The sequence below is a fragment of the Balaenoptera borealis genome, assembly GCF_965194805.1.
Source record: "Balaenoptera borealis genome assembly, chromosome: 21".
NCBI lineage: Eukaryota > Metazoa > Chordata > Mammalia > Artiodactyla > Balaenopteridae > Balaenoptera > Balaenoptera borealis.
The window spans coordinates 32,042,524-32,054,958 of record NC_138880.1 but is presented as its reverse complement, the minus strand read 5'-3'; the positions used below and the strand labels follow the sequence as shown (position 1 = coordinate 32,054,958).

Sequence of the window (12,435 nt, the reverse complement as noted above, 5' to 3'; positions counted from 1 at the left end):
AAAAACTTACATAAGTAAAAACATCATTTACAGCAACTGCTCTAGTACAGAAAGAGTTTCTCAATGTTCCCTTTCAATCAGTTGTGTTTTTATTTTATTTATGAGAGATAATGGTACAGTTATTTCTATACATTCTTTTTCCAGATGTCCAGAGTCATAACTTTAGTATTTCTCAGACCTTTATATTTTGCAACTATTGGGTCTTAAGAAGGGTCCTGAATGGTCAGTGATTGAGATTTGCTTAATTGCTGGTAGGCACGTTATTAATAACTACATGCCCTGACCGTTGGTGTGGTAGGGATATAAATAGCAATGTTTCCCCCAGAAGTGTGCTTGGAAAGCTCCCCGCAGAACCAGGGTCGTTTCATCTGACAGTAAGTCACATTCCTGGTTTTCCAATTCTCTTTGGTGAGATGCTTAACGGTTTGATCCAACAGAATCCTCTGGGAATATAATATGTGGATCTGATCTTTTAATGATCTTGGCTCATTATCTCTAAGAGAGTGAGATAGCTAAGCAACTATTTGCACCCTAGCCGTCATGCCTGGAATACTGTTCCCAAAGGAATTCGAGTACCAGGCAGACCTGTGGCATCAGGTACCAGCCAGAACAGTCTCCCGGAGGAACATTAACAACCATATAAACAGTCCCCAGGCTTTAAAGGTAAAGAGGGGAAGTTACACGTTTTGGACCCAGCTGTTATCAAAACCTTCTCCAAACTTCAAATTGTTGATTTTTGTCGCATGGGTTGTAATACCTATATTTATTTAACCTTACAGGCAGAAATACACCAGTTTGTAAACTGCATGCCAATCTATAATGTGTAGATTACATGTGCCCAAGGCCCACTGATAAACAGCCCGTTCCTCTATGCGGGAAAATATATTTTGCATAATACAAATATTTACACATATACACGAGCATATTTCTGTATATATGTCTATGCAGATACATAAAGATAAAATCTTAGAAATGAAAAAATATTCAAAGAAGGTACATACAGATATCAAAATTATAAATTCAGAAATATCTTATGAATAAACTTTTATAAGTTTAAGGTGTTTTTCACTTATCTCCTAGGATGCTAAGTGGAATATAAATACAGAAATTAGAACATTTAGAAAAGATTTTTAAAAATAAAAGTGAAATTTTAAAATGAAAAATGAAATTTATTAGGTAGGCTTGGTAGTAGACACAGTAGTTAAGTATAAAGGACTTTTTTTTAAAAAAAAGTTTTCTTAACCAACAAGGCATACTGCATTAATTTCTTATTTTTTTTCCTACTGGTCAAAATCTTATTAACCCTATAAAACACAGAAATAAGAATGTGGAACTGTTCTGTTGATCATATGCAAGGTAATTCTACTCATTACTCATTTTTATATTCAACAAATATTTATTAAACATCTGTTTTTTTCAAGGCATAGTGAGGGTCAGAAGTACAGTGTTTTGCTAAGAATATACTGCTAAAAATAGATAACCACTGCTGATCTCATGGAGCTTACATTTTAGAGGACGAAGCAGCCAATTCACAAATAAAACTTAATTTTATGATGTTAAGTGCACCCAAGGCTTATTATACCATAGGGGAAATTTACCTAATATGGGGGTCAGGGAAGACTTTTCTCCAAAAGTGGTTTTTTGAGCTGAGAGCTGAAGGATAGGGAGAAGTTACTTATATCCGGCCCGGGTTGGGAGGAGTTCTATGGGGTGGGTGGGAAGTAGAATCCTAGATGGAAGGGGAAACAGGAGTGAAAGCCTTGGGGTGAAAACGAGCTGGCTGGTTCAAGAAGTCCAAAGCCACTGTGGCTGGATGTAAGGAACAAGGGGAGCAAGGCTTGTAATGTGACACTAAAGTACAAAGGAATGGGATTATACAGGGACTCCCTTGTAGGACTGGCTAAGATTCTGCACATTATCCAAGATCAATGGGAAACTGTTGAAGGATTTAAGCAGGAGAATGCAGTGCTCACATCTGTGGTTTTCAACGCTTACTCTGACAGCAACCTAGAGAACACAGAGAGAGGAAGTGGTGACGAAAGGTGTGAATTCTGGAATTGATTTAGAAGACTTTTGCAGAAGTCCCAAAACAGACAAATGTCATTAGTTTAGTCGTTGGAGGGATGGTTGGGTAAAGAAGGATATTTAGATGGAGGATATGACAGGAATTGATGGCTGGCTGGAAGTGAAAATTGAGAGATGATAAGGTCTAAAAGAAGAGGTCAAGGATTTGGGCTTTAGCAGTTTGTTGTTTGCATTTTCAGGCCACTGAGATGGGAAATACTACGGAAGAGCTGGTCACGAGCTCATTTTAGAGCCTCTAACCGGGGACCTCCCTGGCAGTCCATGGTTAAGACTTCACCCTCCAATGCAGGGGGGTGCGGGTTCGATCCCCCGTCGGGGAGCTAAGATCCCACATGCCTTGGGGCCAAAAAAACCAAAACATAAAGCAGAAGCAATATTGTAATAAATTCAATAAAGACTTTAAAAATGGTCCACATAAAAAAAATGATTAAAAAAAAAAAAGAACCTGTAACTGTGTGTAATAAATGCTTCTATATTTACTGGAAGAAACTCATAGATCCATCACTTTGTATAGTATGTGATTTGACTCAGAACACAGTGTAATAAGGTTTTAAAATTTTAGTATGTATATTTTACAACTCTAATATGGAAAAGCATAATTCACATTGTTTTCACAATATTTAAAGAAAGTTTGAATTTTTTAATATAATTTATATCCCATCAAAGAGAGGTTTGAAACACAAGATTCTTGGAAGTGCAGTGACTTAAAGGATCAATTTTAGTGGAGGTTTGACTTGGATTAATTTTTAAACCTAAGTTGATCTTTAATGCCAGGCTCTTAAGCAAGGTTGACCTTTCAAAACCATTCTAAGTTCCGTGTCATGGGAAATCACCCAAGGCCGTGGCATTTGCATTAGGTGGGGGCAATGGAAAGTCACGGGGAACAAAACACCATTGCACAGATTCCTAAAAAGGGTTCAGAGAAAGGGCCACGTTTCTCAGAAGACACACACAGATTGGACTGATTTCCAAGCTTCATTAGTTAGTCATATGCTTTTCCTTAAAGCAGCAGGAAATAGCTTGAAAGTTGGAAATCAGTATTTCTAAATCATATAAAAACCTCACGGAATAAAAACAGACAGTTACACATGCAATTACAAGGCTAGGCAAAGGGAATATTACCTAAAAAGAGTCATGAATATTACCTGTGGAAATAACATTAAACTTTATGGCTATTCAAAATCTCTGAAATGTAATTATTACTTATTTCCGGAAAAAATACTTACCTGTTGTTTTGGCTCCAATCACAACCAAACACTGCAGCTGGATGTTTGTATTTGTGTAGTACTTTACCATCAACTGTTCGAATAATACTGAAATTAAGTATAATGTATTAATAGAAAATTACAACAGTCTACATACATCATTCAAGGGAAGAAAGCCAGAGCTGTAAAATTCGAACATAAGTGTTTTAGGAAAGAGACCTTGTCTGCAAAGCACAAGCAACATTTAAAAGTACTGTGTAAATAATATTACCAATTATGAGTAAGGATATTTATATCACATAGTATTAATTATGGTAACCCACTGAAACCAATTTAAAGGAGATACATTTTTATTTAGAAACGATTTCTTATATTTTTAATTAGGGAAATACATAGTTTAATACATATATTTTAAAACATATGCATTAGATTTCAGCTTCAAAATTTAACAGTTCAAAATGTATGTTTAAAACAACTCATTTATAGTGTTGGTTGCATGCACTATTACACCAACTGCAAGACATATAATATTTTCGTGGCATATTTTAAGTGATACAACTAGAAATTCAGAGGACCCCTTCTCCCAAAACAGATCCTATATACTTTCACTGCAAAAACAAAAGAAGTTCTAATACCCTCCTATAATATTACCATAGTGCAAGGGCTATTGATTCCATTAGGGACACAAAGCTGTGTATAAATTAGCGTATTGCAAAGTTTTAAAAGTCTTTGGAAAAGACCCTTTAAAACATCACTGGGCCAACCAAAACTTTTGAGGGTACTGGTTAGTGGTGGTGACCTACGCTTCCAAATATTTAGTCATTGACTGTGGTATTTATCAAATAAGTAATGCCCTGAGAACATGGTAAAGCTAATCGTGTATCACCTAGTCAAAAAACTCTTACGTACATCTTTCGTATTTTGGTATGTATCAATTAGCAAATAGTCATTTTCAAGGGAAAAAAATCACTAAATGTTGTTTCTGAAAATTTTAACTTCTTGGTAAAGATCTTTGGTTTCCATAACTACTGTATTTTCCACTGAAATTAAAAAGTGAAGATGAGAAGATTTTGGGCTGGGTATAGCAAAACCTAAGAGGAGATAAACTTTACTACTTCTCAACAACCATAAGTGCTTATACTACCTGTCAAAGATGACAAATACCTATAGCTATAGGGTAGCACCACTGGATTAAAAACATTTTTTTTTAACTCAAAGGCAATTCTTCCCTTACATATATTTCTTGGAAGCCTACTTTTTCCTGGGACTCAACAGAATTAAGAAAGCACATATTTCTGAGAAGTTAGTCACTTTCTAAAAATAGGCATTTCCCACAGGCATGACCTTATTCCTCCTTACAAAGCCTTTTTATCCTTTTTTAAATAATAACACCTACTGTGAACAAGTTTCTAGAGCACTTACTTGGTACCTCTTTAATCACTTGCAAAACTGAAATACCACTCCCTCAAAATGTGATGAAAATTAGACTCTGTGAAAGTCCTTTAAGTTTCTTTGAGGCAAGTCACAGTATTTTAGTTAAAATTCGAGTAGTATGTTCATTTAGAAAGAATTAGTGGTTTGTTTACTTTTAAACATCATTGCATTGTTATTTATTACTGATATATCATAGCAATGTAGCATGTGCCTATGCGGGCTTATAAATAATATTTATGATAGTAGGTAGAGCTGTACAAATGGAATCTCATCGAATATTTTAATGTATGTGCTAACATGATACAATTGATATTATCAAATGTATCTTTTATAAACAGTGTAATTTCATACATAGTACTTACCAGTAACCATCACCACTGCAGGTTGCTATTCGTTTGGAATCTTTATGACTCCAGGCAATGCAGAATATTCCATTTTTTCCATGCTTCAAAAAATGTAAAATACCTATCAATAAGAAATAATTCACCCCTTTTTCCTCTTATTTATTTACTTCTTCTAATATTACTTTTCTATTAGGAACTTGCTCTAGATGATGCTACAGAGACACTATTGTCAACAGCAGAAAGCCGAATGCATACTTTAAAGAATGTGTAACGCTGTCAACACTTAAGAAACAAAACCATTGTTTTAAGACATAAATGGGTGGCTCTATTTCCATTCTGTGGACACTGGTAAAGATCCAGAATCTGCTTCCTCAGCCATATGTAGAATTAAGCTCTGCTTAATAGCTTAATACCTTTTTCTGTAAAAGCCCTTCTGGAGATGAAGATAGTTATCTATCTGCTTTCTAACCCATTTAGGCTCCTAAAACTACAGTATAAGAGATGCTGCAAGCAGCTGTTATTATTGATTGTTCTTCTAAATTTCAAAATTTTATTTTTATGAAACAAAGAAGGTTTAAGGTTATTATTATAACAAATCACTCTGTATTTACCTGTACTCTATATTTATCTGTATTCTTGGACTGGGAAAGGGTAAAGGAATACAGTCACAGCTGGTATGATGAGAATTTTTAAAAACACAGAGAATATATTTTATACATAGGAATGTCATTCATCAACTAGGTAATGGGTGAATAAAGGCTGCAACCAATCCATTTCCAAATTTTGTTTAAAACATTTCAGTTTTATATAGCACTTAAATCGTGGCTGCTCTTAAGGGAAGACTAAAGTGACTTTTTATGTGGAGCTTTAAGGCTGTTTTACTAAGGTGGTCTCCAGTTTGCTATTTTTACCTTTCTTGGGGGGTCAAGGTGGGTAGGTTTATAAAGATGAACACAAGAATGGAGGTAGTCTCTATACTCCCTCAGTTGAAGGAGGGGAGGTCCTCCATCAGCTGTGTTCGTCCCAGTGAACGGGGCACTTACGGCTCCCTCACGTCCTGCATTTTATTTTGTGAGGCACGTGTAACTTAGTTAACTGAAGCTGGCAGTGTTCATTTTCCCCACATTTATTATCCTAGATGTAAGCAGTTTCGATATTGGTCTTAACTATGCTATTGGAGCTGGGAAAGACATAAATGGACGTAAGAGACGTCCCTGACGCTCAGGGCTGGGCTGCTGGAATCAGGCTGCACCTGCCGAGCGCTAATAGGAAGATACTTAGTTGACAGGACGCCGAGATGCTAGAAGAAGAAATCGACAGATTTGACATCCAACGATAAGATTCTTGAATTAGGTCAAAAGTTTCTTTTCCAGGTTCATCTTTTCTTCTTATATCCGTATTTATTATGGGATACGCATCGTTCTGGTGATGGGAAGGGCAGAAGGTGGGCTGGGGGAGTGCTAAACTGAGAGGATTGCTGTTAAGTAGAGAAAGGGAAGGATGAACTGTAGTCCTTTGCCAACGTTTCCTCTTTTGAGAGCAAAATGGCACACTGGCGGTTGGTGAAGTTTCCCTAAGGCTCTGTGTTTGTCACATAACTTCTGTAACCCCTGGAAGATCAAGGCTACTTGATTTTCAGAGAGAGACAACAGTCTTTTGTATAAATGGTTTTAAAGCCTCGATATATAAATAATTATCAAGTAAGTTATATGTTTAATAAACTTCAACAGTAATCATTTGAAATGAATGAAATTTCAAGAGAGTGAGAGACAATCCTAGATCCTGTTCACACTTCCCTCCATTCACAACTAACATACTGTAACGAGAGCATACGTATTTACAAAATATTAACAGAACCCAGGGAAATATGAGATGACAATTTTACTCCAGGCAGAAGGAAAAGTACAATCTGTGACACTACAGATAGGAAGAGGGGAGCTTTTAGAACTTGTCATGGAAAAATGGAATTTGAGACTTGGAAGGAAACCCAAGAAATTATATAATCCAACTTCACCATCTTATAAATGAACAAACATTAGAGATATGGGGACATATGTATATGTATAACTGATTCACTTTGTTATAAAGCAGAAACTAACACACCATTGTAAAGCAAGTATACTCCAATAAAGATGTTTAAAAATAAATAAATAAATGAACAATCAGGTTCAAGGCAATAATATTATCCTCTCTAGGTCAAGAGCTAATCAGTGACAAAATTGGGACTATAATTTGGGTCTTGTTCTGAGTTTAGTCTTTTTCCAACTTTTGAATATTTGCCTAGACAATTTTGTGGAAGATGACCCAAAATTCCTTTGAACCGCTAATGCAACTTTAGGTGAATTTTTATATCTTAGACTCAGCTACATTTTTCAGAATTCATTTTAGCACGTGCATGTCCTCTTGGATTTTCTGCTAATTAAAACACTACAATGCCACCTGGTGACTAACTAATAAATTATGAGAGAAAAGCATTTAAAAAACGTGAAGCCATATAAGACATTATGTTATTCGGCTAGCAATAAATACATCTTACCTCATTAAATCGTTGTACGATTTTGCCCTTTTTAATATCCCAAATAAAAGCACCATTTCGAGAAGTTGCTCCAGCAATACAATTTAAATCACCTTAGGAAACAATTTGTTAGACATTATATGAAATGTTTGCCACAAATGTAATTCTTTTCAAAAATGTAATTTTTGAAAAAGTAAGACTTGAGTTTGCAAAGTGGCTCTTTCTTTTAAATAATGAAAATTATCAAATGTATGCAAATATAGAAAGAACAGTATAATGCATGAATCCATCATACAATTTCAACAGTTATCAAAATATGGTCAATCTTATTTTGTCTATAGCCTCCTACTGGATTTCTTTGTAGCAAATCTCTAATACTGTATTCTTTCATTAATAAACACTTGAGGATGGATGTCTAAAATACAGGAACTCTTTTATTAACATGACCAAACTACTACAATCACAAATAGAAAAATTATCAAAAATTCCTCGATATTATTACATATCCAGTCAGTATTTACATTTTTCTGACCATCTGGTAATTTTTTTAATGGTTAGGAAAGTATTTCTCTAAGCAGGACACATGAAAAAATTCATTTTCTCCATCAAAGACATAAGCAATGCTCTTTGTTTTTAAGAAGTTAAAAGAATCTGTTAAAATCGAACTGCTGCTAAGTTAGTAGATGGTCTTGAATTTTTTGCAAGGCAGTCAAAGAAGAAGTTTGCTCCATTAGAAGAAAGAAAAAGCTGTTATCTGCCTCCTAGGAGTAAAAATATGGAGGAATTATTTCGTGATATGACTATAAATACTAAAAGAAAAGTCCTCACCATTTTTTTCTAGGGTTTTCATTCTGCTACCCTTTTAGTGCTCTAAAATTATTGGGGGAACGATTCCATATTTATTTGCACTCCCAAAAATTTTCCTGTGATATCTACTCTAAAAATAAAGGAAATTTTGCAATCATCTATAACCTACTCTACTTCCATCCAGTGTCAACCTTTGCTAATCTTTTAAGTTTCATCCATATTTACCTAACAATAGTGATTCATCAGTAATCACGTTGCAAAAAATGGCAGAATTTCCATTTTCCAACATTTTTATTTTCTTAAGGCAAACTCTCAATGTAGAGAGTGAAATAAAGCTTTAAGTAAGATTGGGCCTTCTGTGTTATGATTTGAAACAATGGTTTTCACAGTCACAATTTCTACTCAAGCTTTAGGTTTGAGACTTGAATACGTTTTGTAGAAGGAAGAGTGATCAGCTCATTGCTGTTACAGTGTCACTGCACTGGCAGCCCAATTCCTGTATCTCAACCCAGCAGGCCCTGCTGTGACAATGCAAACTACAGTGACTAAGAGCACAGGCTTAAACATCAAACTGACAAGGGTTCAAATCTTGACTCCACCACTACTCCCTACGCATATAATCTTGGGTAAGTTACTCAACCTCTCTGACCTCAGATCCTCTTTAATAAATGTTGGCTCTCACAATCAAAAGTAAAATGAAGATGGAGGTAAAGAAGGGAGCAGAAAAGAGTGCTAATTCTTTTTGTTCCTTATTTCTTAATTAGTGAAGTAACATTTTTTTCCAATTAGCTTTGGATCTATAATGGCACTAAGTATGTTCTGCTTCAGAGAACAGCTGCTGTCATTAAGACTTGGAAGTAAAACCTTCTACATCTTCTCCTCATGGTAGGAGATAAGGGATATAAAAACAGTAGTTCTTTACCTTTTTTGTATCATGGACTTCTCTGAAAATCTGATAGTTATGATAATCTTTGACAGACATAGGAACATGCACACATATGCTAAAAATTATGCATAAAATTCCAAGAGATTCCCAAATTCTCTGAAGACATCAAAACCTTGACAGCCCATATTTTCAGGGCTAAAAATCTCTATGCACAATGAGATAAGCTAAAAAATAAGCTATATCTTGGTTATAAATGGGTTTTAAATTAATATGTTAGTATTAGGACAAATAAGTAAAGCATTCTACATAGTTTATAAAGTGAAAAATTCATTTTAGGTGTGTAAAATTATTTATCACAGGAAGAAAATGTTTTGGGAGAAAATGTCAGAGGTTTCATAGGACATCTCTTTTTTACATACAGGAAGGTATAAAGGTAGCATCATTCTGAGATCAAAGAAAAGACCCTATTATAGCATAAAAGTTCTTCAATATTACAAAAGTGGAGTTTATACAGAATCACATGCTCACAATTAAACTGTGATGATATATAATCATTCATATTCACAAAACAGATGTATCAGAGAAAGACAGGTATTATAATTTTTAGAAAATACATGTTTTATTTTCATATATTTGATTCACATGAAAATTTCAAGGAAAACTTCTATAATGTAAAATACACTACACCTTTATAGGCATATCTATACAAATGCAGCTAAAATTAGATGGGTCAGTATCATCCTGATTTCCTGTGGCTTTTCTATATGACTATGTCATATAGAAGGGCCCAGAAATCAACGTGCTTGTGCAGGTAGTCTATTCTAAAACCCACAAAAACTGCACCAACAACTATGTTGGTACGAATCTGCCTCCACCATCATTTGGAGTACGATGGCACCGTGAGGAAGAAGATAATGCAAATGAAAATAAAAGTTAGGAAAGTCATTTAATTGTATTCCTGATTTTAATAAAATACTTCTTACCTGGAGCCCACGAAAGGGAATAAATAACCCCTTCATTCCCTGGGGAAGTGCACACTGCCGTCAGTGTGTTTATATCCCAGACTTTTATCGTGCCGTCAAATGAAGCTGTTGCTAGAAGACTGGGATCATCAGGTTTGAATTTGCAGTCGAAGATCGTTTCCACATGACCCTAGGGATGCAGCATAAAAAAACACAGAACAAACCCAGACAAAACGTGAGTCCTCAGCAGGGCTGTGTTCTATTTTACACAGAGGCTTAACGATCGTGAGAACAGAAGTTCGTAGACGCATAGAATTATGACTCCCTAATAGAAATAAATCTTAGAAAACACTTAATCCAACCTTGCTCATTTCATGAATGAGAACAAGAAAACTCAGAGTAACCGGCAGAGGTGGACTTCTCCTTCCTTCTGAAAGAATATTCTCTTTCTCATTTTGCTTCCAAAATATACTACAACTATGTGATTTTCCACGATACAAAGGAGTAACGTGGCCCACACAATAATGGGAAAACTACCAAATGCAGAGTAATCCTGATAAGCTAAACAGACATTAATATTTAAAGAAGTTTAATGTTTATAATGTTGACAATTAAATAATTTTAATAGTTCTATACATTTTTCTAAAATGTTTCAATCAACCAAGATAAAGTCCTAATATGTGATTCTCTATGAAAATAATTTTAGAATATCATCAATAATACGTAAGTAAAAGTAAACATCATTTTATACACAAAATAAGTATTGTGTATAAAAGAATTACCGCAGACATACCAAGTCCCTAAGAAAATCCCACTTCTTAGCTCCCATATCATAAAGTCCAACTCCACCATCCAGGAAACAGCACACTGCGTGACCAGGAGGAACAGAAAATGCTTGATTCTGTGTCAGAGTTGGGGGTGGTACTGCTTCACTCGTTGAGGATGTATAATGATTTTTGGTTGGGGACTGGATTGAAACTAGAAAAGAAAAAAAAAATAAACAAGTAAACATTTATGCCAGTTACCTTCCCATAGGCTGGAATGAAACCACAGGACTTAATTTACAAAGACGCTCTTCGTTTTCTTTTATCCAGAATTTATATCAGTAAACTCTTAAGCAATGATCAGATTTTCTGCCCCAGGAGTACTTTAGCAGCATTGCCCATATTTATATATTTATATACACAAAATGGGATATTATTTTGAAAAGAGGTGTATAGAAGTGCAAGTGGTGCAAAATGAATGACAATTAGTTTCTGAGGAATCACAATATGTGGTGAATATTTGGTTTTTTATTGCCCCATAAATTAAAGCACAGCACGATTATTTCTGAATTAAAATTTTCTTTCAAAGTGCTGATGTAATAGCTTACTTCTTCCTCTACACAAGCAAACACACATGCATGTGAACTTTTTTCTTTTAGAACTAATAACTCTCTTCCATTAATTTTCAATCCAATGAAAATAATTATTTTTGAGATTATTTATAATTTACTTTAATTTAGCATCCAAATTAAGAATTACAACTGTCTGATATACATTTGCATCTTAATTTCTCTCTGCTTCCTCAATTTTTACTGTTCACAGACTTTCAATTCCCCAACTTTCAATTACATAAATGTCTCCTTGTTCAGTTATTTTCTTTGTATTCTTTATCACATATTTTGTCTTCTTTCAAAAAGCTTTTCCTTAGAACATAAATATACTCTTGTAAATATAATTCAAAATAATGATACCACCATAAATTATCAGACCAATCTAGATTAATTACACACTGGAATATAGATAAATATTTCCCAGTATATTGCCTTTTTTGATTCAAATATAATAAAGTCTTTTTATTGCGTTCATTAGGATAATACTCATTTCTTAGAATCGGAGAATGACAGGCAGTCCAAACTAGAATGAACCATTAATAACAAAAGAAGCATTTGTTTGGTTCAACGAAATTTTGCTAAAAGTTTGGTTAAAATTAATATAATCCATGACTGTTTTCTAATATTTTAATTTGTTGATGTTATAGGTGGTTTTGATACCCTTCATGCTCCTATCTATCCATAATTCATCCTTTTTCAGAATTTGATGATTATGTCTACCTTTAAAGTTTTTCATTTTTACATAATTTTTCTTACTCCACACTTTCTGTTACATTAAAAAATTGGGAGAAAAAACTAACTATCAACAACCTGAAAGGAATG

General features: G+C 34.4%; 1 protein-coding gene and 1 long non-coding RNA gene across 9 annotated transcripts in view; one reads left to right on the top strand and one right to left on the bottom strand.

Moving 5' to 3' along the window:
- The window catches only part of WDR17 (WD repeat domain 17), a 95,268-nt gene that overhangs the window by 29,202 nt on the left and 53,631 nt on the right, over window positions 1–12,435 (bottom strand). For all 8 annotated transcript variants that reach the window (XM_082374589.1, XM_082374587.1, XM_082374588.1 and 5 more), the window contains 5 exons: window positions 11,032–11,216; window positions 10,260–10,428; window positions 7,605–7,696; window positions 5,087–5,169; window positions 3,312–3,398 (listed from right to left, as the gene is read on the bottom strand). In XM_082374589.1, coding sequence (XP_082230715.1) covers window positions 3,312–3,398; window positions 5,087–5,169; window positions 7,605–7,696; window positions 10,260–10,428; window positions 11,032–11,216 — 616 coding nt within the window. The remainder of the gene's footprint in view (window positions 1–3,311; window positions 3,399–5,086; window positions 5,170–7,604; window positions 7,697–10,259; window positions 10,429–11,031; window positions 11,217–12,435) is intronic.
- The window catches only part of LOC309619447, a 42,352-nt gene continuing 29,948 nt past the window's right edge, over window positions 32–12,435 (top strand). Inside the window, exon 1 of the long non-coding RNA XR_014238971.1 lies at window positions 32–374. This is a non-coding gene — a long non-coding RNA (uncharacterized lncRNA). The remainder of the gene's footprint in view (window positions 375–12,435) is intronic.